Source organism: Ptychodera flava, assembly GCF_041260155.1.
Source record: "Ptychodera flava strain L36383 chromosome 3 unlocalized genomic scaffold, AS_Pfla_20210202 Scaffold_26__1_contigs__length_13983176_pilon, whole genome shotgun sequence".
Lineage (NCBI taxonomy): Eukaryota > Metazoa > Hemichordata > Enteropneusta > Ptychoderidae > Ptychodera > Ptychodera flava.
The window spans coordinates 2,275,357-2,303,092 of record NW_027248280.1 but is presented as its reverse complement, the minus strand read 5'-3'; the positions used below and the strand labels follow the sequence as shown (position 1 = coordinate 2,303,092).

At 37.9% G+C, this 27,736-nt stretch overlaps 2 protein-coding genes and 1 long non-coding RNA gene across 5 annotated transcripts; all 3 read right to left on the bottom strand.

The window, feature by feature from the left end:
* Positions 1-739: 739 nt before the first annotated feature.
* LOC139126095 (guanylate-binding protein 2-like) lies at positions 740-18,438 on the bottom strand. Of its 3 annotated transcripts, none has more exons than XM_070692148.1 (11): positions 11,195-11,285; positions 7,834-7,907; positions 7,116-7,391; positions 6,659-6,866; positions 5,752-5,941; positions 5,100-5,379; positions 4,143-4,441; positions 3,141-3,413; positions 2,724-2,843; positions 2,161-2,220; positions 740-1,838 (listed from the first exon to the last, which is right to left on the bottom strand). In XM_070692148.1, exons 2-11 carry the CDS (start codon positions 7,859-7,861, stop codon positions 1,617-1,619), a joined length of 1,956 nt encoding a protein of 651 aa, XP_070548249.1. In that variant the 5' UTR covers positions 7,862-7,907; positions 11,195-11,285; the 3' UTR covers positions 740-1,616. The 3 variants fall into 3 exon arrangements, with proteins under 3 accessions (XP_070548249.1, XP_070548248.1, XP_070548250.1); XM_070692147.1 differs by lacking the exon at positions 11,195-11,285 and adding an exon at positions 18,279-18,438 and having other exon boundaries at positions 742-1,838; XM_070692149.1 differs by lacking the exon at positions 11,195-11,285 and adding an exon at positions 10,533-10,633 and having other exon boundaries at positions 742-1,838.
* A 2,211-nt stretch (positions 18,439-20,649) lies between these two features.
* LOC139125687 (uncharacterized protein PF3D7_1120000-like) lies at positions 20,650-23,468 on the bottom strand. The gene is made up of 4 exons (XM_070691789.1): positions 23,215-23,468; positions 22,788-22,850; positions 22,436-22,495; positions 20,650-21,965 (listed from the first exon to the last, which is right to left on the bottom strand). Exons 1-4 carry the CDS (start codon positions 23,458-23,460, stop codon positions 21,744-21,746), a joined length of 591 nt encoding a protein of 196 aa, XP_070547890.1. The 5' UTR covers positions 23,461-23,468; the 3' UTR covers positions 20,650-21,743.
* Positions 23,469-25,097: 1,629 nt separating this feature from the next.
* On the bottom strand, positions 25,098-27,404 carry LOC139126142 (uncharacterized). The gene is made up of 3 exons (XR_011550484.1): positions 27,302-27,404; positions 25,901-26,091; positions 25,098-25,204 (listed from the first exon to the last, which is right to left on the bottom strand). It is a non-coding gene; the product is annotated as an uncharacterized lncRNA (long non-coding RNA).
* Positions 27,405-27,736: the final 332 nt, after the last annotated feature.

Here is a 27,736-nt window from a genome sequence, read left to right as displayed (position 1 = left end):
TCCGAAGCGACTGCAGGCGGAGACAGCCAGAAATATGCTATCTAAGCTATCCGCCTACTTTCAGGCAATTAAGTCCGATCCTATCCGTGGTATATTTGACCCATCTGAAGTTATTGTAGTCCAGCGGTACCTCAGAAAGATATCCGAAGAGAAGGCCATGTCACTGTCAAACAAGCAAAGCCTTTGTTTTGTGACAAAGTTGGTACGAGTGCTTGATCACATCATGGATCTACTAGTGGCATGTTCATCGGCGACCAAGCCTATCTGTATGCACGGGATTTAGCTTTCATAAAGATATTATACTACTCGGGAGATCGCGCAGGTGATCTTAGCCACCTAAAGCACAGGAAATTCTCTGTTTCCCGGACAATCCGGATTGATATGTAATTATACTTTTGGCAAAATTCTACGAGGCCCCGCATCAAATAGTTTTGCTGTCAAGCGATGTTCCGACGCGCGGCTTTGTCTCGTCAACACTTTGGAACAATATAATTATACAATTGGCTTCAAAACGTAATATTGATCTGCACACGGGGTACTCTTTGACCTACAACACCGGCGGGAAATATAGAGAATAAGCCGTTGAGGAATGGGTAAAATTTGGAGAACGTCTTTTGAGTTTGACCAATTTTGACCCCTATCAGCCCATCCCAAGCTTGTTGATTCATTTCGCTCAGGTCACCTAAGTTCATATCCCGATTCCAACACTTAAGATCCACGAGCGGAGTGATAAGACTTTATATATTACATTAAAAGTTTAATAGCATTGTAAATATTAGCAAATATACAAGTCATGCATTCACATTTACCAGCGTACTGACACAAATCTAGTATATTTACATTCACTGGTGACAACTTAACATATTATATCGGTGAGTATATCAAGATCTTAACCGGTCTAATTCTCACCAATTGTACGCAAAGTGATTTGACATATTCGCACCGCATTTGGGACAGGTCTAGAAGTACTCATGACTACGATATATTTATAAACGATGCAAATCCAATCCTAAAGGATTTTGTCAATTTTCTCACTCACTTACAATAACAAATACTCTTTATGGCCTGTAACTAATGTGAACCTATCCTTGTGGTGCTATTCATCTACAAACACACTCTCGTTAATTCAAGATGACCTAAAATTATTGTGTAAATATGTCGGTCTTTCAAAGGCAGCATATAACATCAAGAGTTTTGAGAAGACAGTACACAACTGCGCACAAAGATGCATATGAATGTATCATCAAGAACTCCAATACCACGTCTGTGATCTCAATTTTCGGTACGTCTTTGAGGCTTGAAATAACAGGCACAATAGTCACTTGGAACAATTGATTAGAATAAGATTTTTCCGGACAAAAATCGAAATATTTCCTAATCTTATTGCCTTCCATCAAACTTTGTAAAACCTTTGCTCGCAACCGATATGTATGTCTTTATCTCAAACTGCAGCGTTGACATAATTGTTTTCAAAATGGAAGGTTGCTCGAGAGAATATTTCTACTAAGCCCTTTCGCTAAGATGGAGTGCAAAATTAACAACACTGGACGAGGCTGCCGTTTGTCGTGCCTGATTAATTAGTCATGTTAATTTGATGTTAGCATGCGATGGCTTGTCTAGTGTGACAGCTTCATCATCTGTGTTTTCTTGTTCAGCAGTTCAATGGACGTTCGGTGTTCTTTCTCCAGTGCAGCATTTATGTTTTGCAGCTCCTTGGCCAATCCAGCATGAGTCGTAAACAGCATTTTGATTTGGGACGACACGGTGGCATGTCTCTCCTTGTTGTCAGCTGAGGACTGGGATTGCTGTCTGGCGACGTCGTCCTGCATTGCCTTCCGCTGAATTTGGAAATCAAAAGGAATGACGTGAGTAAGTAGAGAAAAGAAGCATACAAACAGGGAAGAGCACATCCCTTTGTGTGCAAATGTGCACTTCGACCCAGCAAGGTATTTACAAAATAGACGCCAGTGTCTGTTTACACCTAGTCTGACCGTGCCTCTGTGTTTACTTTGCAATGATCAAGACTTATATGCCCTAACCTAACTGTGATTGCCCTGAGGAACTCCTTTCCCATAGATTTAAATTCCCACCTGATGTTCTACACTCTGTTTTCATGTTTTCACGGAATCATCGACTGCTAAACGTCAGTGGCGTACTTACGATGTTTTCCTCAACCTTGTGTTTCATTTCCAAGATCTGTCGTTTAAACTCTTCCTTTTTCTAAAAGCAAAAATTTAAAAAAAGCACTGAATCAAACAACAAATCAACACATAATGGCAGATAATTGATATTCTGCCTCGCTTATTGCAAGCGTCCCAAAACGCGTGGCAATTAATTCCTACAGCGTACCTGTTGTATGGAATACATGATGAATGAACTTTTTCACTGATTAAGCATTGTGCTTTCATTTTGCGCGTTAGTCCAGTGTCCCGAAAAAAATCTTCAAAAAGATTATTTCACAACTGCAAATATACGCCAGCTTTATCGCCCTGGTTTGTTACTAGAACAGGACACAGAACATGTGGTTCACAGTTGTTACTGTGCAGCATATTTTCAGCATGAAACTTGTCAAAAAAAATCCAGTAAAGGTGTCTATCTATGGTTTCATAGCATAATTTATTTTCTGTCATATCTATACATTGTGGACCATTGTTGTTTGGGAGGACAATTTTTTCGTTTTTGTCTTGTTGCTTGGTATTTCAAGACCTATGTCTAAACTGTACCTTCAACTCTTCTTTTTCCACGGTCAGCATATCAATTTTGGTACTTTTGTCTAGTTCCTTATTCTTGCCTTCGTTACTGCTTCTGCTTTTAGAAGCGGCTTTTGTAAACTTGATAATTTCCTGAAATACGAAGTCCCATCGTTATGAGGTACAATAGATAAGAAAAGATAATACATTATCATAATGTGATATGCCTACATACATTTTACCTTAAGTATACTCTATGGTCAATTTCAAGATGTAAGACACTGAGGCTATGTCTCGCGTTTTCTTAAATATGCTTGCCATGCCATCACCAGAGATGATTCATAACTTAATATGGTAACTGATCATGACGTCAAAAGACAAGTTTCTTCAAAAGAGTGACATGTTTTGAATTTTACTGGTACACTGAATAATAATTGTCAACTCACACACCTCAGCCAGTAGTGTTTTATAGACGTGTAACATCTGTGGACCTCTCGCCTTCTCTTTGTACAGTTTTTCCATTGTCTGGATAGCAGTATTCAAATCTGCAGACTGCTTCGGCGAGCCAAATGGGCTGATCAATGGACGCACATTTTCCTCGATCAATTCCTTCACCAGCTGTTTACAAAATGCGTCGGACTTTTTGTCATTGGACTCCAATATCACGTGCAGGTGCCCACTGATACATGTATTGCTATCTTTGCTAAAATTCGCAATCCGTTCCTTATAACAATAAAAAGACGAAAAACCATGATAAATTATAAAACAAGATGACGAACCCGCATTAAGAAATGTTAACAGAGAATGTAAAACTTTGTTTTTAAAGGGGATAGAGTCGACAGGCATGCAAACCAGAACAGAGTGAAGTAGATGTACACAGGCATAGACATGAACATTAATGGAGAGTGAAAGAAAATAATTATAATTTAAACTCAGAATGTAGGTAAAACAAGTTTCGAGAATGAACCAAACATACTGACAATGGGGAGGGAAATGGGAACACTGTGTGAAAGGTAGAAAATAAGGATAGTCTTCAATCGGATTCGAACCCACAACATACGGCATCAGTCGCCTAGCTGAGAGGCCACAGACAGAACCGCTCGGCTAAATCTCCACTCCAAAAAGAGTGGTTCAATAGCCGGCTAAGTTGTTACATTTTTCTGACTGAGACCGCTCAACACGTTGTAGAGTTCGTGAAGCACTCACGCACGCATGCTCACTATCATACATCGCACATACACACTTTATCGAAGCGAAGAAACGAATTTCATCGCTTTAAATAGTATGAGTTAAATACAATTTTCAGATACATCGAAGGCTGGCAACAACAAATATAATTGCGATAATTTCAAATATGTGTCAATGAACAAAACGTTTTTCAGTATAAATTGAAGCATCACATTTAAATGTTGTGTTACAAAAACAGATCAAAAAAATATTGTAAGGACATACCTCAAGATGCTGCGTGTGTCTGTGCAGAAGTTCGGCATCGTTGATGTACTTTGTGTTGTCTCTGAATACTTTCATCGCCTTGAAGTGACAGCCGCGATGCTTGTTAAGGACTTCGTGGTTGGGGCATGGAAGAGCTGATTTGGCGAAACTGTCCATGGCACTACGATATTCCATGAATGCCAGTTCTTCTGCTTCATTCAACAAAGCTTCCATCACTTTGTTTACAGCGGAGTGTATGAATAGTTCATCACTGTTGATGGCTAACTCTGAGACGTATTGCTTGACAAGCTCGGCAAACTCTGTGAAGAGGAATAAATGCAGATTGGCTTTTGATGTAGGATTTTTGAATAAATGTACCTCTGGTATGAACCTTTCTTTGCATTACCAACACAAGATATGCTTTTCGCATAAGGATTACCTGTATTCATTGTAAAAACGCACACATGTACAATGATCGTCATGATTAAAATTTAAACAGCCTTTTCACAAGCCGTCAATTTTACGTGTTCACAAGAACATATTTGATTGTTTGCGTAAGGGACTGCATTAAGAACAAACGTAATCACGTAAAGATTAAACTGTAATTAGATCTCCACGAGTTAACTTTCACACTTTCTCACTGTATGCCACCCTGCGGAGTGGAATACGAGTAAATGCCCTGTACTCATCGTTTGTCGGATTATCTTTTATCTTTATTTGCTATTCAATCATCTTTCAAAAATTTAAACTTAAAGCTAGTCTATTTCAGCAATCTGTAACGTTCGAAAGGAATTCGGTTCTCGCCTCTGTCGTCTGTCTTATATTTTTGCATCGTATAGTTTGTGGAGGGTTGGAAGACAAGTGAAAGGAGGTTCGTTCGGTCCGTAGTAGACAGTAATTTATTCTGCTCGCATAGCAACATGGAAACTGTCTCAGGTGACTGTTAGAGATTTAGACACAGGTATATAAAGCTCTTACGTTTGCCGTGGATATTTCCGACGTAGGGCCAGGCTTTCTTTGGTTTCATAAGTGATCCACACCCGAAGACGAAATCGTCTATACCATCAAGAAATATTTGGCTTAAGCGATTACGATTTACTCCTTTATTCATCACGGACATCACTTTGGGATCACTCGATGGCATGGTAAGTTTCATAGCGTCAAACACCGGAAATGACGTCAACAGAACTCTGCGTAGACGATTACTTTCCTTAATTTTCTCATCGGATCTGTAATCTTCTTTCTCTATTTTTAGCACCTATAAATTGAGTGAGAATAACCTTCGATCAGAACACACGCAATTTTAGTGACATGCCTTTGTTACTGTTTAGGTCTTTAATCTATGTCAATGCCTGTCATCATTAGTTGACCAATCACACAGGAAACTGAGTTACTTACTAAACACCTAATATTAATTAATCGATGAAGATCAATGATTTCTAGAGTTAGCATCGGCCATACTAGTAGCGGTTGTAAAGTGCACGTGAATGCTTTAAGGACAGATTACCAGAAAAGACATTTTCTTAGCATATTCTAACACGATCCTGGCACAGACCTTGATGGTAAGCATGAATGTACAGTGTGGTTTAAAGGTCTATTAGAGTATACATATTTTTCAAGTGTCACTAACCTCTTGAAGGATGTACTCTCTCGCCCCAACCACTTCCTCCTTTCCTTTTCTCGTGATTGTAAATTCCAATGTGACATCACGTATCAACCACATGAAGTTAGGGAAGAAGTTGACGAAGTCTGTAGCAAGCGATTTGCTGCCACCTCCCTCTCTGCTTCCCCGAAGGACTTTATCAAGTGTTCCCACTAAGCTGTTAAAGTGGGTAGAAAGATTTAGTAGTAGCGAAGGATAAAGATATGGATCAGGGCAAATACCTTCAGTTTATATTAAGAAGTTCGGGGACAAAATTTATATTGCAACTCGTAAACGGCAAACTTTAGAGTAATTTTAGCTTACGTAACAGACAACACTTGGCAATGTTCAAACGAAAGCTACAGGGTTTACTGTGAAGGGTCGTTCGTATTCCTTGACGCCCTATTACTATCATGTTCTTTCGCAAATCTGATCAATGTGGGCAAACATTCTAAGCATTTTGTTCAACGTCGATACAAAAGAGCGAAATATTTCCATATGCATGACTATGGTATATGTCAGAAATGCTAGTCTAAGACCACAATTACCTATGGCATCACCAACATTCAAAACTTCTTATTTATCTCACAGGTTCTACATAAGACAAGTACATGCCAAACAATATTTGCAGAAAACATTCCCTATCGTCAATATTGCACACTAGTTTGCTATTAAGCCACTGCGAACAAGTTGAACCTAAGGAGAAGTGATTGCACAGCACACAAGCGATGAAAACATAGCACAGAAGTAAAGGCTTTCTGTGAATTTAACAATACCCGACAGAATGTCTTCAGAGGCTAAACTGACTGCAAAATGCTTCAGCAATAAATATATATTGTACATTGTTTTTGCAATCAATTTATTTCGTGGTCTATATTCCCGAAAACTAAATTACCTTAATTGTTTGATGTCCTCGGCTGACATAACTCCTCTGCAGTTATAAACCAAAAGGGAAGACAGTAGACACATCAACGCAAAGAGTTGCATATCATCTTTCTTGTACGCATCGTAGGCACCGAGGCCCTCAGTGTCCAGAACAATCACAGTCACTTCTGTTCCATTTTCTAGAGTCTTCTTGAACACCTCAGTGCACATCCATATGCCTGGTGATTTTTTGAAATAGGCAAAACAGAAAGTATAATGCAGATCAGGCAAAAAATTCCCAAACACCATCCAAAGGGTCATTTCATCATATTAACCACAGCAACGGTTAGAATCTTTTGGCTATATCAAAGTTAACGATCACATTTTGGTGCAGAAAACCTGTTTACTACCGATCTGTTTAGTAACCAGAATGTCTCATATAAAACACAAACACAATCTTTCTATGTGTAAAATACACTTCCACTTACCCATTGTAGATGCTTTCATTTTATTGGACGTTGTAAACACACAGTCTATTGGTCTTGGTTCGATCAGTTGACTGGCTATGTATGATTTCCCTGTCCTAGCCGGTCCTGTGACAGCTATTGGACAGATTGGGCCATCGATGGATCGTAAGATTTCCAGCGCATCTTCACACACGACCAGTTTACCGCGAGTCGAACCTCCTTTGACGAGAACACCATTGTCTCTGTCCCATTTAAAGTTGTCAGGATAGCAGAGTGGTATGCTCTGTGCCATTTTACCTGTTATGATATAAAAGAATATATAAAAAAATGACTATTAGATTCCTATAGCAACGAATCCTAGCAATAGTATATCAAAATAAACAAATAGTTCTGAGAAGAATACATGGCAAATTTACCGATTTCATTCTTGTCGCCGTATTGTCTACAGTTATGAACCAATTACATATAAACCCCTCAGACTCCTGTGAATGCCTCGATGATGAGGATTAAATGTGTGTCCTTACTGTTTGTCTGCTTCCAAAATCATGCCAATGTTCGCTCACTGTCTAAACGGGCGCTGGTTAATCGCAATGATATAATTTGTTGGAAACTTATATGTACAAGTATCAATACTGAGCGACGAATCAAAATATTTAACACCCTAACATCTCCGAAAGCAGCAATATAAAAAATGATAAAATGCATGGCATGGCTTTACAATATAAATAATTACACCTACTTGGTTTGCTCATCTCGGCTCTTGGCATTGTTGTAACGCACTCTCCTAGTCGATGCAACTTACAATTACTAGCCCTGCAATGAAGATAAATTTGCGATAAATTTTACACTGAGATATCAGGTGTCAACTGAAAATTTGCCAGTGTTTCAGAATACGCAGTTTACGTCCACGAAATGACATAATCGTTTTTATCTGACTTCATGCCTATGTTATCTTAATGTCAATATCACTGACAATATGCATCGAATTAAGTGTGTCCGTTCTTGCGCTAAATTAGCAAAATGTTGAAACATTCAAAAAGACAGTTTAATGCGCAAATTACTAATTATTTGACGTAAACAACGATATGATAAATCGTTACGTTTACTCATACGCTGTGAGCAATTTATCTGCAAGGTTCATAAAATGTTGTGTGGTCACAATTGATATACAGCTTCATTTTATAAGGATTAAAGATGCAAATTTTCAAATAGCTGGTACGAAACTGTTAAATGTTAACTTATCAAGGGTCACGTGATTGAATTTTAGTATATATACCAAAGTGTAAGTGCCTTTGATGAGCATATGGGAAATATCAGTAACAATGAATGGCTTAGTAATCAAAATATATGCGAGATGACTATTTTTAGCAACATTGATCGTATATAATGCAATCATTCTGAGAATATCGTATTTCTAGACGATTAAAACGCGTGTTAAGTTGAGAGAGATAGGAACAAAAACAGGTACTATTTCGTCATCAGTAATCAAATTCAATCAGAATGTATGTAACAGATTTGTATCCAAGCCTATAAGCATTTCCGTAGATATCGTACCAACAGACAGGCACACCGACATCCGTACAACAATAGCTCTCGTGCGTGAAAAGTCAAGTGATGGGCATTCAAAATTTAACAAGGTGTACGCTCTGACATTTGTCCAGAAAGGTATTTGACTGTAAAAAATAATGGAGCCTGTATGGAAACGGACACCGTTGTCAATAGAATAGCAACCTTTAGCTGTTCACATCAGCAACATTTTTCGAGGTTACCATTTCACTTTGTCATCTCAGGAGAAAATTGATATCTTCACTTTAAGGATCATTTAAAGCATTGACGAAGTTGATAATAAATGACTATTTGCTGAGAACTATACGGACTTTAGCACGTTATGAAGTCAGTCGTTCCAGCGTTTCGTAATTTAAAAGCTTCAAGAATAATTGTACGTTTTCTCTCTCTAAATTGCGTAGGGCTCTGCCTACCTGTGTCGACTGATATATGTTAGTATAATAGGAGTTAGTCAAACAGGCAGAGACATGTGCAACCCGCCCTCCGCGGCCCAGCTATCGAAAAAAGACGAGCACGTGATCAGTCACATGTCACAGTTCATTACCATTTTGGCTTGCTTGTGGCGTTTTCTATATATATAGTTCAGGCTCATGCTGTGATCAGTTACTGCAGTTATCTTGTTACATTTATAAGTACAGTCGACGACTTTAAGTCGACCTTGTATAGCGTTACTATACTGGTCATGTATTGTTGTTATTGATTCGGGTTCGCAAATCGAATAAAAGATGATTTGCATATGTCTCTGCCTGTTTGACTGATTCCTATCGTGCGCTTGGCGTTTGGCTGCTCATTTACCTGTACCAACTTTTTTGTGGGCTACCTTTTTCGGATAGGTGCCACAGTTCATGAACTTTGAAAGTTTGGCCGGTAACGTGGCAGGTAGGATTAACCAAGAAGTCTTCTGAGAAGCTGGTCACTAGACAGCCGAACAAATATACAGCGTTGCAGTAAATTACTCAACCTTCTTTTGACATGCAGCAGCTAGAAGGGAAAAATCTGCCGTGACATTATCCTAATTTTAACCGGTAAACTATGACTTTTGAGACGCCGTATCCCCTCCGAATGAGCCCGCGTCCAGACGATGGTTTCGCCTCATGCACTGTTTCGCCTCATGAATACGTAATGGTTTGCGATGTAAGAATGTACCATGAGCTATTTCAGATTATCAGAATTACTAAGGCGTCTTGAAATGCATTCCGCCCATACTTTCCAGGAAGCGCCACAACTAGTGCCATGCGTATTGCGGTTTTGTATTATCACTTTCATTTTGATTCGCATTTTATCATTTATACGCATTGGTACTGCCGTAAGTTTTTGGCGTTCAAGGCTGCCAGTATGTCATAAAATGCATTCTATCAGACGATTCGTAAAGAATACTATAAATAACAATTCTATCATTTATATTTTACTCGAGAAGCTTTGAACAATTAACAAACAAGATTTGAAGGTCAGGCTGTTGCCTACCTTATCGGATCTTGCTCGACTGGCAGGAAGATGTATGGAGCTGGTCATCGGGGGATTTTCTTTTTGTTGTGAGGCCAAGTTCACGTACAATCTTCACACAACTTTTAGATAAATATTATTTTTCACTTGAATCGAATGGATGTCCGCCGTGCAATGCTACCTGTAGCTCATTTAAAAACCACACATCTCTATTTAGAGAGTGGCATTCATGTTTGATGCTGATTTTGCATGCCAGTGCTGTACCCATGCCCATTATATTTTGTGTCTGTCTGCTGAACGTTTTGAAAAAACTAATTAAACTGACTGTAATGTATCTCTGTGGTACCTGAAAGCAAACGATTACCTGCATGTAGAGACTCAGACGTCGCAGATAAATCAACCAGAGAGTTTGGATGTATTGATACTTACACGGTCAAAGTATGGTGAATTGCTAAACTCGTCGTCCTCAGCTATTCAAAGGAGACAGCGAATGTACGAGTGCTGACTAGCAACTGAAACACGACTCGTTTAGAAATCGGAGAGAGACGAAAATGGTGATGAGGCCACAATAGGTGAATGCCAATCTTTGTAATGTATACCGACACAGGGGTAAATCAATGTTATGAATACCCAACCTCTGATGTGCATCGAACCGGTCACAGCCACGTAGTGTTTTTTTTTTTGCTTTAATGTGTTTGCGCTGACTGCAAAGAAAATGGCTCGACACGGTGTTTAATCACATTTTTGGATACCGTTTGTTCTCCTTGATACTACACAAAATTGTCAGGTGTATAGAGCAAATAACTCTTAGCGATAATATGCATGGGCGGGTTTTCGTTAGCATGGAAATCGACAAATTAACATTTCTATGAAACATGCGTGTAATATCAATCTCATGCATCAAGATATTTACAGCATGTCTATTACACTAACCCAAGGTGGCGGGGCAAATGTGTCTCGTTGAAAGCGAGAACACTTTGCTTCATCCGGTCTGTCGTTTACCATTTCTTATAAGAATGAAGATTAATTAAAAGGATGAATCCTGTCAAAGAGACTCAGCCTTGAAGAATACAATATAGAGGTTATCTTACCGAAACTCTCCCAAGTTCAAAATCTGCTCAGACCAAACACATCCACGCAATTGTTTTCAACCTAACAAAGCCGTCGATTATCGCAAAAGATATCGACGTCATCGCTACACTGGGTCAGAGGGCGTGTCATCTGCCTTAAGTTTATGTTTGAGAATTTACATGGCGACAGTATTCAGATGAACTGACTGAAGGTCGATGTAGTACTTGGAAAACGGAATTCAAAGCAACGGCATCTTACTTTCACAAAAATATCTGAGACAGATTGTGATGTCAGGTCTACCATTAGAAAATAGCAAGATGCAGCTAATGTTCTTTTTAGCTGTCCTGTGTTACTGACGACTACATCTGCGACCAGACTGCGTATGTAATGAAACTAGTACTCACATAATCACACCACGGTCAGGCAGTAACCTCCATAATCACCATCTTAAAGAGTACTGTCTCTCGTTATGGATGTCCCCATAATCAGCCGCTGCTTATTATAAAAGTGACTTTCACCAAGTGATTATCTATGGTGCATTGTAGTTATATTTTACTTGTTTTGTTTTCATCATTTGCAACAAATTGATCAATGAGTAATCATTGAAGGATATCATAAACTGTACCACCTGTGTTCATTATTACTCATTCCCAACGCATTTTCCAAATCGCTTTTGATGCTGACAGTGGAGTCCTAGATGAAACAATTTGTATTGGCACTTGTGTCAAGTCATAGAATGATTTTGGTGCTATGTATCAATCAGACGATAAAACGAAAGTGCACAAAAGCCATACATCCGGGGAACTTTGATTTGTAGAACATATTTGCATCATAATAGAGAAGGAGGGTCCAAGGAGAACGGGTCGTCTCAGGTCACACAAGAATATGTGTCGGCTGCACCTGAGCAGATTTCACACGAATTCAATTAGTCATGCTTTCTAAACAGATTAATTACCATGGTGGTTGGCATTGATATAAACTTCCATAATCTCAAAATACTTACCGACGTTATGAATGTTTGTACCCTTAATACCCAATTAAGATTTCTCTGTACACACTGTGGCACAAGAATTTCGTTTGAAAAACCAAGCTTTGGAAACTGCAGAATAATCTTCATACGAAACGTTATCCAGATCGATCGTTTTACACTCTTATAATCTGCACTACATCTTGAAAATACAAACTTTAGAATAACGTTGCTTAACAATTCTAGTAACATATTTTTTTACAAATGAAGTAAGAATCAGCAAAAAGTATGTTAAGGTTAGAGGGCGTGGCTTCACTAGACGTGGCAACTAGACGCGCATGTCACGGCAAAAGGTTGAATGAGCCACAGAGAAAACGAAAGTAAGGAGCTGCATTCATGAACAACAATCGGAAACAGTTTTCATTTCAAGCTATTGAATAAGAAAAAAAATCTTGGTTTTGCAACAGCTTTGCACTGTGACTGACTATTTCTAAAATAACTATGTAGAGTCAACAAATTTGTACAATCCCTTCTGGTTGATGCTCCTCTGACCAGCCTTGTTAGGGTGAACATAAAGGCAAGCAAGTCCAAGTCCAGCTTGTGTTTTAGTTTTTGATTTTATCAAGGACAAACTTTAGCCGACATATACACACTGAATATCATCAAGCAATGCTCAGCGCATTCCAAGAATTTTTGTCGCTGCTTGTTAGTGGAATGTCCTGAAGAAACGTTTGGTACTGTGAACTAATTCAATATGACCAATGATATGCATCGAGAGGACTTCTTGGCAACAAAACCAAAATACACAACCATACATCCGGTGACCCATGATTCGTAGAATTCATCAATTGTGTATTGAGCCTAACGACAAGGGGTCATTGTAGGTTACACTGGAGTGCATATTGGCGACAATGATGCGTGCACAGAGGTTATCACTCTTTATGCCCTGTGGACTTAGGAAAAACTGTGGGCACTGTGTTCTATATTTTAAAAAAGACAACCAGAAAAATGAACCGTCGAGAATGCAAAAAGCCTTCACTTAGCATTGCAAAAGTCGGTCACGTTTAACTAGATAATGTCTTGAACATACAAAGTTTGGAAGACAGCAATATTGTCAATAAAATAACGCTGTACCAAACAACGCATGAGGTGCGCCCAGGAAAGGATTTTATGGTCTAGAAGGTTGTGACCTGAATGTTGGTTTGAGAATCGGCTAAGGCAACTGTATTCAGGCGCTATATGACTGAGTATTGATTTATCACTTATAAAATGAAAGCATAAGTAATCATCACAAGAAAAGGATTTGGAACCAGACGTGTTTCATATCAAGCTCAGGAATGAAAAAACCGCTACTACCTGTACTTTTTATTGTGACTAATGATTCATGAAACTTAGAGAAAACAGACCCCAACCTGGTAGTTTAAGGGACAGGTGTACCAGCATAGCCTCCCATGGTATGTGACCTGTCCTTGTTGATTCGTCTTTGACGGGCTGTTGCTTCACATAAAAGTGACTATCAATTAAGTACAGTAGAGTCAACGCGCATGGCCCATTTGTGCTCTTGTTATTGTACCACATTCAACATAAAGTTTGATCAGTGTATAATCATTGGAGATTATTGTAAACCCTGCGAGCATAGTTCATTAATGTTAATCATACCACGCGCTGTCTGAAGAACTTTGTTGATGCTAAGGAGTGGTGTACCCTATATAACGTTTGCTAATCTTTTCATCATTTTGATGCCATGGATACAATGAGTCGCCTGGTGACCAAAGACAAATTAACAACTATGCTAACAGTAGGTGTCGCATTATTAGTACAAGTAATGTGTATATCGATCAAGATTTTACCGAATGAGGTGTCGTGTATTATACCGGAATGTTTCATGGTGTCAACTGTCAGTCATTTATGTGAAGTGATAAATTATATCCATGTTGTACTTCACAGTAGTTGAATTCACAGGGGTTCAACTAACCATTATTTGATTTATTTGTTAACATAAATTTACAGCATAGTTTGATATTCAGATAGACCTCAGCATCTCAGGGCACTTATAGACATTGTGATTTCTGTGCCCCGTGAAGTCCCTGCAAAGTCTATACACACTTTGTAACCGATTTCAAAATACTTTTTCAGATAAAAATTTATCAAGGAGAATGCAGAATTCTTTATAGAAGATGCAAGGTGGAACGCTCGCTGTGTCTACCAAAATCCAGGCTAGCATAGCGTTAGATCAAAGTCCATATAGGAAAAGCAACAAGCAAATCAACGTCGATCAAGGTAACTTATAGCCTCCGATGACTGATGACCTGATTTGAATATGAAGCAGACTATAATAAGCATTTTATAATCGACAAATACATAACCTACATGTGTATTGTTACAGGGGTCATACCTGAAGTAAGAACAATATGTAACATATGTTTATGATAGTAAGATATATCACAGTGGTGTCATTGTAAATTTATCCCTCCATATTAAAATTATTCATAAATTCATCCAAATATTTGCATAATTATGTTACGTATATTTCAATTATTATATTACATGGTGGTATACTTCACTTTGCAAAGTTGATAAATTTTGAACGTAAAATAATATAAACTGCGGACAGCAGACCCGAATAATATTGAATAACAGAAATTTTGAAAACATGACTCTATAACCAAATGACACAATAGCAACATAGTGGCATCGCTTGTCCCTTGTTGATATTATATTTCTTCATCGGTAATTTGTGACCCTTTCTTGTTAGGGTGTATGTGCTACAGTTTGACAGCCAAATCACCATTTGTTTCAATACAAAAATCGTTGAATCGGGGCATTAAGGTTGTTCGGCATTCACCGTAACCAGGTGAGTTCTGCGCCTGCGTCAGTGATGTCATTTTTGCTTACTTTAGGGGATGTGCAATGGCACAGTGTCAGAACAATTAATATCCACTAATAAATGATATTATCATTAAACACACCACGGTGAGCCTTTATTAGTCTGCGTTTGTAGGCCTGTTGCTAATAGTGATTCAAATGCGTTCATAGGCGCTCTCTTGTGACAATTAATTATCGATAAAGTTGCAACAGTGTGACCACCACTGTTGCCAGGAAGGATAACCTTGAAGTGAGTGTTTGTGTTGAAAGAGATGGGTCACCATACAACGAATAAACAAGACAGAGTCATGGTAGATTGCCATTTATGTCTTAACATAATAATTGTTCTAATTTGCATGTCAGTAATAGCAATTTTTTTAAGCATGTGCTAAAATTACCAGTTTTCTATATGCTTAATCAATAGGAGTGTAAAAGGAACAACGCTCAGCCTGATATTGTACTGATTAAAGACGGAAAAAATTGCCAGACCCTCTTGGATTTGAAAGAAAAATACCAGCTGTCAGTTTCAAAGCTTGTGCCATTTTCAGTCCCTGGTACTCTCACCTGTTACTGAGATAGCCTCATTTCAAATGTTTATATGTGAATGCCATTATCTATACATATGTTGTCACAATTCGACAAACACCTTTACTTTTACTTTGTGATTTGAGTAATCTGGTTATTTAAAGTCGTGGCCGAAGGAAGCCACGCGTGAGCCTGTGTTCTTGTATTCATTTCTTGGTTACGTGAGGATATTCAGTTTGTGTAACCCACACATCATGGACCATCTAGCACGTAGTGACGTCTTCTGAAATACAAAGACTAACTTGGAGACATTCTCGTACAAGTCGCTCACTGATTGAACACAACATTTCATGCCATGCCAGGAAAAAATATATGCAGACGAGGAACTTCACTGTTGGCCATTTCGAAACAGACCGAAAAACGCCTCATCTACACAACAACAAAACGCTTACAATCGATCATTAGCCTAATTACTAATTTCGATTTTTAATGAATAAACTGAAATATTGATTGGCCGAATTTACCACGAATTACAGTTGAACACATGAGTGATTTTTGCCTTGTTGATTTAATGAGGAAGGTCTCAAAGCTACCTTTATGTTACAATGTAGACATACCCGCTCCTTCTCGATCATGCTGGTTCATGACATTTTTACAACACAGTTACAGTGTTCGTTGCAACGTAGCAATGGACTTTGCTGCTAAAAATAACATCATGGCTCTGCATTTTCAGAAAACATCAAGCTTCTGATCGCATAATGAATGTCCCTCTGCAGTAAATTAGGATAATTATCAAACGGGCGTTTATACATTTGTCTCTTTATCACAGCGACGTCGCATCATGATTTGTAGTCACAGTTTGCATTTTAGGAATATGTAATTGGCAAATTTCTATATTGAGATAGACACGGGTACCTCCCAACCGTTACATTCTTTCTGGGAACGACATGAGTTGCCAAGCGAATTTACTATTTTATTGACTCCTACATTTTGAAGGCAGCTTAATTGTTTTCGATTTGGCATTCCTCTCTTTATGTTGCTGGTGTATTAGAAGGCAGTCAGTTTATCATGTATTTACATGACAGCGTGACTCGCAAATAGGTGGATAAATAACACGGGAAACTCATATTGTACATGTATTATTGATTTACTAGATAACAGTAGTAAAACCGACTGGTGCCACCTCCCTTCGGGTCTTCCCCCATTTGTGGGGCATTTTTCGAGACAAGTCGACGGCTAGGTGCTGTTGTGTCTCGCTGGCTGTTCTGTCAATCATGTACGATCTGCATGATTTTGAATAACATAGACAGACCCCGTTTTTTCATGTTAATGGCTGTCCAAGCTGTGGGCAAATGCACTCACCTTACGATCTACACAACTTCCTATCTGCAACTACGCCGCGACGGTCTTCTGATTTTTAGTCCTTCACTTTATTATATGTTTTGATACTTACATGCCCATAGACTTGGAGCAAGTCTTAATATAACGGTGAATTTTCACATAAGTTGAGCGAAGGTCAGGCATGTATTTCGAACTCGAAGGGCATGCTGCTTTTCTCTAATACAAAGTAATTGAGTGAGACATATACATGTACATGTATTGTGTTCTTGCCAGCCATAACTGTCGCGATTGTCCTTAATATTTAATGTCTAATACAGCTGTGACATATTGGCGAGCCGACGCAACTAAAACACCAGGATTACCTGTTTTCGCAATGGGGATGGATTCTATTTTTACTCCGTGTTCGCCCCGACGCAGATGACAAGGGCAAACCATATGAGAACATAGAATTTGATCTACACATGCTGCCTCCGATGTCATAATTGGATGAATACCAGCTTAGAGTAACATCTACTATATGAGGGCTAGCGAGCAACCAAAAAATCTGAGAGGAACGAAAATGGTGGTGAGGACACACTAGGTGAACACCAATCTGCATCATGACATTCTGACCTGCACCTAGTTAGTGTACCAGACGAGACAACTTAACGCGCAGTGCGTGACTCACCTTTACACGTTTACATTAAGGTAGTACGCGCTTCTAAGCTGAAAGACTTCAACTGTTCCCTCATTTTTACTTACGGAAACTTTCAACCGTAGTCTCACTAAATCAGGAATAAAAATTAGATGACTCACCGTGCAAATTTGATATTAGTAAGAGAAACATTACTCAATGTTTACCGATATTTGAAAATCAAAATGGCCGTCATCCTTGTATTTACTATGTTCGGAAAAATACAATTTTCGATTTTCACAATACTGTGATGGTGAAACCCTTCCTTACTCCGAGAGCTTTAAAATAGGCCCCCACAAGTGATAGGCGAGAATGGTATTTGTAAAATAATTGACAGTCCGAACATCTGTCTCAGAAGCGCATTCTACCTTAACAACAAAGTGAAAATGGTGTAACATCATGGATTTTACATTCTTTGTACCAACAGCCGTGCTCCGTATTTTGGATACATTATAAAACATCTGGTTTGTTTGAAAGATGACCGTTCAGTGGTCATCACAAGCAATTGTTCCGGCTTTGGAGTATATGCTATGAAATACAGAAATATGCATGTGATATATGTAGCGTGTATGCTGTATACTACACTGCTCGTCGAGACAGGTAAAAAATTGCCCATTGACAGCGGGAACACTTCGCTTCATCCTGTCGAACGTACATCGTTTTAGAACTATATTGAGATCTGGGAGGAAACAGTAGTAGGAGATCCTACAATTCATTAGAGGGGTTACCTTACCGAAATTCTCAAGAACTCCACCATCAGCTTTTAGACATCCACGTTATACAACCAATTCATAGAGAGATGCTGATCACCGTCGGCGATATCGACGTGAAAGAACCGTGTGGTTAGTGGGCGTGCCGGCGGTGTTTGTTTGAGAATCGGCCGAGGCAAATGTGTGTATAGGTAAAATGGCTGAAGGTCGATGTAACACTGGGAAAATGAAGGACTGGGAAGCTTTCAAGAAAAACAATTAGAGGCAGACGTTTTCATATCAAGCTAAGGAAACAGAAACCAGCCCGCAACTACTACATTTTTCATAGTATAAATGTCAATTCATGAATCTACTGACATAATCACTATATAGGCAATCTGTCCTTGTTGACTTCAGCTCCATTCGACCGGTGCTTCTCGGAAAAGACGGAATATATAAATTCAACATCACTTGGTCGACGTGCACGGTCTCCTGTGCATGTTTTCAAGTTGTTATGTACTATTATTTGATAGGTGTATGGAAATAAGAGCTCATCATAAAGTTTGATACTCTTCGTATCCAGCGCATAATCAAAAATAGCCTAGATGAGGCAACTTGTGGCAGATTTGTCAATTTATTGAGTATGTTTTTTGTGCTATGCTATGCTACACAGGAATCTTCCGGTGATTAAATGAAAATGCACAGTAACCATACATATCCTGTGACGTCTGATTCGTAGAACCAATTTGCATATTAATATAGTCTGCACCTTATGAAAAGGGGCCATTTAGGTCACGCCGGAAGGTCACCCGGCGTCAACTATGCTAAGCTGATAGAAAGAGGCGGCTGATATCCAGGTGCATTTAAAACCGCCAAGCGTGTTCTTTGTCAGAGCAGAGTTCACAGGAGGTCACATACTCATGACTTGTAAACAATTATTTATAGCCATTTGGTTCGCATTCAAGTAAACATATATAGTTCAGAGCATTTAGAACTTTATTCTGTGTGACCAACAGGCCGTACGAATTCTTAACACTCTGTGTGTATCAAACTTTATATTCTTTGTCGGAAGATAAACGCGGGAAATGCAGAATGTCGTTCATTGAGCTTAGCCTAGGTCACATGTAATTATACCGTCTGGCACTATATGTAGCTTTGAGTGAGCATGACCGTTTACCTTCTATTTTAGCAATATGAAACAGCAATTTTACTTGCATTCATTGCATGAATCGATCGCCAGCTTTTCAATATTTACTGAAAATGGATTTCTTTCAATATTTAGAATTTAAAGCTTTCTAAATTATAGAGCTATGCACAGAGTACGGTCGAGTACGGACTTGTGATCCGTGCGTAGCCAATTGCGTCTACAACGTACAGATCCTTTCCACGCATATGGTCATAATTTATGAACAACACTTGAGTACTCTTCTACAATTACCGTAGAGTCTTCTAGAGATTGGAATAGATGTTGAATCTTATCTAGGTTGATGAAGAACATCGAGTAATCTCATAAAATAAAATGCCAAAAAGTATAATTTCTTCTTCGTTTGCATATTGAGGTGACAAAGTGCCACTTAACGTTCGGGGATTTAAAAACTAATATGATCTAACATCAACACTGTAAGAGCGATTACAATTTGCCCTTATATGATACTACCACTTAGGCCAAAGTAATTAAATTCTTTGTTTTGCGTCCCCACCCACGTAGGTTTTTAAGGTTTTCATGAAAAAAACACACCATGTATTTGAATAGGAAATTTTAGGACATGACCGCTTAGCTTTTCTGAACTAAAATGTTGTTACAATTTTTTATTTGCTGCAATCAAATTACATTGTGTTAGTTTTCTTGTGTGTGTTTTTTAGCCGCTTAGCCGCGTACCTTTCTCCCATTTAGAGTGGACGCAAAACAAAGAATTTAATTACTTTGGCTTTATTCACAAAGGTCAAATCGCTAGGTATATAAACAGCCCGAGGGGGCGAGCGATGCAGGCCAAGTGTGCATTGTCCGCTTATAGCTCTAACGTTGTGAGCCAAGATAAAAATAATATCTGATTGAAAAATAAGTTATCCAGAAGCTAGTTCGGTGTCTTTGCCAGAGACACCTTTTGTCAATAGCTAAAGTAGATTTTGTTCTGTCCTTGAAAATAAACAAAGATAAATGGACTAGGGTCCATAAATTCAAATTCAAAGAAATATTATCAATAATATTTATTCTCTATGATGAAATTACAGTTGACGGGTGGCCTATCACAATTGAGGCTGTTACGCGGAGACACTCGCCAAGTTCAAATAGAGACCACGTTAACCTCAAGGAAGTTATCGTCCAGCAAATTGTATTTGAGACATTAAGAATTATGTATCATCCACCGAAAGAAATGTAGAATCTTTCTTTGTGAAAAGACATTTATTGCTATTTAAAATTAAATCACCAAGTGAAATATTTTCATTACCATTTCGCATAAAGACGGTGGAATAGAAAGCGGGAAGTCGTGAAGCCAGTGTTTTTCACAGAAATAACAATGCATTAAGGTCAACTTATATCAGAGCAATTTATTTCAATAACTATAAAATCATAACAGCAGTAGTGTGTTTGACATAAGCTAAAAAGAGTAATATATTGGTATATACGAAGAATTACAAGTTCGTATAATGATCAGTATTTATGACAAAGAACAACTAATTCAGCAACTAAGGTTAAAATGTAAAACACGAATCGAAAAAAGATATAACTGTGTTATTGTGGTGTGGAAAAGTTTAGATGTAGGATTGACGATAAACAGGCTATGTTAACTTCATTGCTATTGTTCTCTCTTAACTTACTTTATGTTGATTCATCGCTATCATCAACATCATCATCGTCGTCGTATTTTGAAATGTTGACAGTATTGAAAGCTGATGGTGAACAAAACAGTTGGCATTCTTACGAAAGGAAAATAAGTAAAAAAATTACAGGACTGGTAGTTTTGTATATAGGTCACCATGCACTGTCCCTGGAGAGGTGTTATTGAACGGAGTATAGAGTAAAATAACCGCAAAGAGTGGAGCTTGAATATCAGCTGATGCACGTATTCTATTTGCGTACTTCGCTCAGGAAGAGTTGAAATAACTGTATTAGTGGAAAAATTAAAAAAAGTTTGTACAGTGAATATTTCAAACCTGATTTAGAGAAAGCTGGGGAAGTTTTGTGTATATGTAATTTAGTAGAATTATCTTCTTCTGTTGTCATTAAACATTGTCGTTATTCCTAGTAATTATCTAAGAAGAGAAATGACACATAAACATAAACCAAAGTGAATTATCATAAATTTGCTATAGTGAGATTGAAAATAGTATATAATATCACACATTGAACGATGGAAACCGAGTTTCAGAACATTTACCTGGATACAACCATAATGACGTTTAAACTAATTGCCCTGACGTAATGTGTCACCTTACATTCATTTAACACATTTTCAAATCCTTTTCACTTTTTCGATGAACCGAGAAGCGGACCGGTGCATTGTCAACTAAATTGAGCTTTTCTGTGTCTCCTTTTGCCTGTTTAATTCCTCTAGCGCCCTCTTTGTCTCTTCGTCAAGCTTGTTCCTAATGCCTTCTAGCTCTTTAACGAGAGTATCGTGCGTCTTGCGAAGCTGATTTATCTGGGTCAGGATGGCCTCACATGCTTCATTGCAGTCATCTACTACTTGCTTCTCTTGTTTGGTGACATCTTCTTCCAGATTCTTTCGCTGTTTTTAGAGAAGATGCCAGGAAAGTTAATGGTGCGTGTATTGTCGAAAGGTTTATGTCAACTAAGTACGGTGCTTTGCAAACTAATTTGAGAGAATATGTATAGTAAAAGAGATAGGGAAGGCATGATCATTCGACCGTTTTGCTGACTTGAAATATAAGTGATTTTAAACGTTGCTTTCGAAATACATTCAGGAATCAATACGCGTATGGTTTCGTTGCATTTCCAATTGCCTGTATCGGACATTGTACAGATTATTTTAGTTCCGTTTTAATTTCTAGCCGTCAAATACCTGTATGATATTGCACAACGTCACAGAGTATCCCTACTGTAACCGATGCTGCAATTCTAGAATAGAATATGAGAGTGTGAGAAAGAAAAGGGAAAAAATAATTTTGCAGATCTTGTGCGAACGACAAAAGCTTTAATAATAGTGATAAAATCACTATATACTTATGTAAGACTTACCAAAGTTTCATCTTCCTTTAAATGCATTGTTCTTATCTCCTCTCTTTCTTTTTCCTTTTCCTGTAAAAGATTAATATATGTATTTACGAGGCACGGCAGCAAATGTACAATACAGTAGTGCAGAACAACAAAAAATCGTACAAGCTGAATACGGGAAGTCAGGTATATTAATGAGTCGGTCTTACTATCATAATGATGTCCTTGTCTTATTTTTCTCATGTGTCTTCTGTATGTTTACTGTGTCTCTCATATTGACTGCAATGTTAGTTCATCTTACTATGACGATGCACCACTGGACGGAAAGGAATTGAATTATCGTTAAAAAAAGCCAAAATATGGTGTATCCCTGTACCTTTAATGCTTCCTGTTCCTCCTTCTTTCTGTCCTTGAACGTCGACAAAATTGTATCTATTTCCTGCCAAAAGGATAAAATATTAAATGTTTTTTTGTTGCATTTATAGAGGCACATCCATACGAAAAAAGTGTGAAAACATAATAATTTCACAAAGATCAAAACTAGTTAAGTATGAAATCATTTAGTAAGTTACTTTAACACATTAGCCTCAACACACATAACGTCTGGACAAAGATAACTTTGTATGTATTTGCAGAACATTTGTCAAAGAAGGTACTTGTTTAGGAACATGTATTAATTATAATATAAAAACTGCTCTATAGAGTTAGCAAGTATGACTAACGCTAACATGAAGCAAGTGCATGTATGTCTGCATTGCTGGGGTTCTATGCAGCATTCCATAATTATTATATTACGTTCTTACCGTTGCCAAATCGGCTTTGAATACATCCCATTTACACGGCCCTCGAGCCTTTGCCCCGTACAATGTCTCCAACTCGTTGACTTTCAAATTGATTTCGTTCTTACTGCTGTCTTTTAAGGAACGTAATTCCTTGTCCACCAAGGTTTCAACTAGCGTTCTGCAAAGTGCTTTCCGATTTCTTCTTGTTTGACTGCAGTATCTCGTAAAGATATCCTCCAGTGCATTCACTGCTGTCATCTTTGCCATATGTAGCCATGGAGTCCTGAGAGAGAGAGAGAGAGAGAGAGAGAGAGAGAGAGAGAGAGAGAGAGAGAGAGAGAGAGAGAGAGAGAGAGAGAGAGAGAGAGAGAGAGAGAGAGAGAGAACTATGTCATCATATGTATTGTAGCGGGCTTTTCTTGTACAGTCAACGCTTGTAATATTTCAAACACAAACCTTTCGAAGCAAAGATTGTGCAAAAAGTACATAAAACGTTGACTAGGTCTGTCATCACTGTTTTTCAAACAATATTGTTTACGACTGGATGACTAGTTATCACGTTGTTAATCCGTTTGAAAGTCCTTTCGGATACTGCACAAGACTTTTCATGAAGGAAAATATTACTAGCTTCTCTTGAACTTAACTTTAATTGCTTCGTCATGATCCATACCTTAAGTGATTTTCTGTAGGAATGTAGGCGTTTGGCATCATTAATTTCATTCGAATTCTGTTCAAACATCCTCATCGCCTTTAAATAATATTTGTCGTGGGCGGTGATGACTTCGTGTGTGTCACATGGAAGAGCTGACTCAGCGAATGCTGCCATGTTGCTTTTGTATTCAGCCAAGGCATCCTTTTGTACTTCACCCAACAGGGTCTCCATTGCTTTGTCACTAACTATATTAATCTGCAACGCACCACCAGAGGACGCAAATGCCGCGACGTACTGTCCGAGTAATTCGGCGAATTCTGAAGGCGACAAATAATTTAATTTCGGTAAGTTCTACCTGCAGTAAGTATACCTAAGAGTATTTGATGCCACCGTAAAGTTTCAAAATGACTCTCATACTATACTTTCATTTTAACTATTTAAAAAAAACTAACATTTTATTTCTCTCTACCAGGCGGAAAAACTTTTCCCGCGCTATCTTTTATAAACAAAAATGCATTGAAGAGCTAATTCTACCCAATAATTCTAAAATGACACAATGCTGAATATCGAAGAAAAAATGAATATAAAAACCTATTAGATTTCGAAGATAGCTGACGTTTAATTTTAAAAGGCATTCTATCTGAAAGAGTGTTAACAGTTTTATGTATGCAGACGCATAATATTTAGGGATTCTAACAGAACAAGTAAATTGAATGTTGACGGTAGTGTAAAGACAAAGTTTCAGCGAAATTTCAGACAACTTTTACGTGACTGATACAAATTATAGTCGTGATCGATGTTATTTTCGATTAGGCATGGCGTATATACCCTTTTCTCATTGTCGTGCTAATTCCTTGCTGTGTGTACACTGCATGATGAATGCAACGTCAACCCCCTAAAACAAAACAAAACAAAACAAAACAAAACAAAACAAAACAATGGAAAGGTTGCCAGTGAGGAGAAATTTAAATTTCCCCCCTGGTACTTCTAACTAGTGCAATTGAAGATACAAAGATAACAAACACATTGGATTATCGATGTATTTATTTACTCGAGTCACATTGAACATAAAAAAAGGTAATACTCACGTGGACCGTTTATGTTACCATCGTAGGGCCAAGCTTTTTTAGGTTTCATAAGTTGACCACAACGTCCAACAAGATCATCGACTTCAGACAAAAATGTAGGATTCAAGCGATTGCGATAAGCCCCCTTATCCATGTTTGCAAGAACCTCAGTATCACTTGCCGGCATTGGAAGTTTTGCAGCGTCGAAAACGGGAAAGGACTTTAAAACTGCTCTGCGATATCTATCGCACTCCTTGGCGGACCCGGGCGTCTCGTCTTCTAATTTCAGTACCTTCACGAAAGGCGATATAAAATTAAAGTTAATATAGTGTGCGCCTCGAAAAGTGAAAGACTTAAAGCTTTGCTCAAACTTTCCTCAAAGAATCTTTCAACCATTCCCTCTCGAAATCATGAATAAACAATTGGAATTTTGGTACTAGAGAAACAGATTACTCATTATTTACCCATATTTAAAATTAAATGGCCTCATCCCTGTGTTAATGCTATGGAGAAAAAATACATATTTTGATTTTCAAAACACTAAGACGATGAAATTTTTTCTTACTCCAAACGTTTCAAAATGAACCCCTATAAGTCGTAGATCAGAAAAGAATTGAAAAAGATAGAGAGTCAAAATATCTGTCCCCGAGGCGCATTCTACCTTAAAAGAAGATGATGACTTTACCGTCTGTAGCCGTGTCCGTTGCAATCCCTGTTCATGTTTCAAATATAACTTGTGTTACTGTGCATCTCTTCTCTGTACTTTCAAGTTTGTTGTATATCCCCTTTAGTTGTTGATTGAACAATCTTGTAGCGTCAGAATGATTCACATTCAACAAAAGTGACCACGTACGATTCCGACGTTTTAATGATCTTTTTTATTTGAAATAGAAAAGGCAATGTTCTAAATATTGTGCAAACCTCGAAAGATATTGTTAGTTAATTTTAAAAGAAATATTCCTTGATGGTTTTAGTATTTATCACTCACCTCCTCTAGAATGTAGTCTTTGAGTTCTACCTCCTTCTCTCCACCATCTCTCTCCAAAGTGAATGACTTTGTAACATCTCGGAGAAGCCACATGAAGTTCGGGAAAAACCTGATTAAGTCTTCTTCTCGGACATTTCGAAGTCTTCCCATCCTTTTGCCCGTGGATCATGTCACTAATAGTGCTTACCCAACTGAAATCAGTTGACATGCACGTCAGTCATTATCCATTTTGGGATTAACGTGGATATATGAAGCTCATGAAAAAGCAAGAATACACTAAAAGATGAATCGTGTATACTGTGTATGACAACAAAGTATATTTGCTCCAGCAGCTCAGCAGTAAGGTATCAGAATTCACTCCGTTGGAAAGTCATGCAACATGGAAATGGTATGAGACAATAATTACCTTCGACTTCAAACTCTCCCTCCAATGAAGGATTAATATTCGAAGTGCATAAACATTGGCGCGAGATTATATGAGCTAAAATTCTTTTAAATAAGATAAATATAAGAACCAGGTTCTTGTTAGCTTATATTTTTGAATTATTTCAGAAGCAGTTTTTTGCCTGTTCTTAAAGCGACCATCCTCTATCGCTTCAGTGCTAGCTGAAATTGACTATTTATATATTTTAAAAACTGCTTGTTTCACTTTGAAGGCTAGGTTTAGTTAGTCATCTTATGGAGATAAAGCTGACAAAACTCCCGTCATCAAAAGTATCAAATATCTACATGGTTCCATTGGTATACAGTGCGAATCGAAAGTATTTTATGCAATGCAATGAGCTCCCTTTGTCATGCGAGTGTTTTAACCATCCTTCGTGTTTAACATCTTTACAAATTTAAAATTGAATATGAACCCTTATGAAGAATCGAGTACTTAACTAGATTTTGTCGTTTGGCTATAGACATGTTAAACAGTAACTCATTACAATACTGACGTCAGTATTGTACCTCTTCGTGTTGCCTATCTCTACTATCAAATAAACAATAAAGTAACAAGTCTGTGCATGATCTTACCGCCTTACTCTTTCCTAAGGTTTGGCATTATTGCCAAAACAGACCCTAACAACATTGAAGTCAAATGTATGCATCATGTTGTTCTTTCTTGTTTTCTCCAATTATAAAGTTCCTCAGTACTGTGAAACAAGTTCTGCAGTCTTATTTATTTTCATTTAAATGACGGCACAAGGAAAATACTAAAATTATCAGGGACAAGAATTATATTCCACGGAATTCACGGAGTAATCAAGAAATATAAACTGAGTGAAATTTTGTGAAAGATACAAAAGAAATGTGACACCTAAACCCTTTTTTTAAATGAGTCAGAGCAGAACAGATGCAGTAAATCAATTTTTCAAGATTTATTGAAATGAGTATATTGCCATGAAAGACAAAACTAACCTCAGTTGTTTCATATCTTCAGCAGTAACAGTTCCGTTGGTGTTATACACAATACAGATGATAGCAATGTTACCAATAAAAACAATTGCATATCATTATCGTTGTACGCATTGTAAGCACCGAGTCCTTCAGTGTCCATTGTTACAACAGACATCTCTGTCTGGTTTTTCGTCTTCTTAGATACCTCAGTGCTAATCCATATTCCTAGAAGCAAGTGATGATTGTCATTAATAGTTCAAATGACATAATCATTGCCTATACATGCATGCATGCATGCATGCATGCATGCATGCATACATACATACATACATACATACATACATACATACATACATACATACATACATACATGCATGCATGCATGCATGCATGCATGCATGCATACATACATACATACATACATACATACATACATACATACATACATACATACAT

Coding starts and splice junctions, on each gene's coding strand:
- LOC139126095 (XM_070692147.1), bottom strand. CDS start 7,861: ATGCCAAGAGCCGAGATGAGCAAACCAA. Junction 6,867..7,115: donor AATGAAAGCATCTACAATGG/GTAAGTGGAAGT, acceptor AAAAATCACCAG/GCATATGGATGTGCACTGAG. Junction 3,414..4,142: donor GACACACGCAGCATCTTGAG/GTATGTCCTTAC, acceptor TATTGTTATAAG/GAACGGATTGCGAATTTTAG.
- LOC139125687 (XM_070691789.1), bottom strand. CDS start 23,460: ATGGCAAAGATGACAGCAGTGAATGCACTGGAGGATATCTTTACGAGA. Junction 22,851..23,214: donor TCAAAGCCGATTTGGCAACG/GTAAGAACGTAA, acceptor TCCTTTTGGCAG/GAAATAGATACAATTTTGTC. Junction 21,966..22,435: donor TAAAGGAAGATGAAACTTTG/GTAAGTCTTACA, acceptor CTCTAAAAACAG/CGAAAGAATCTGGAAGAAGA.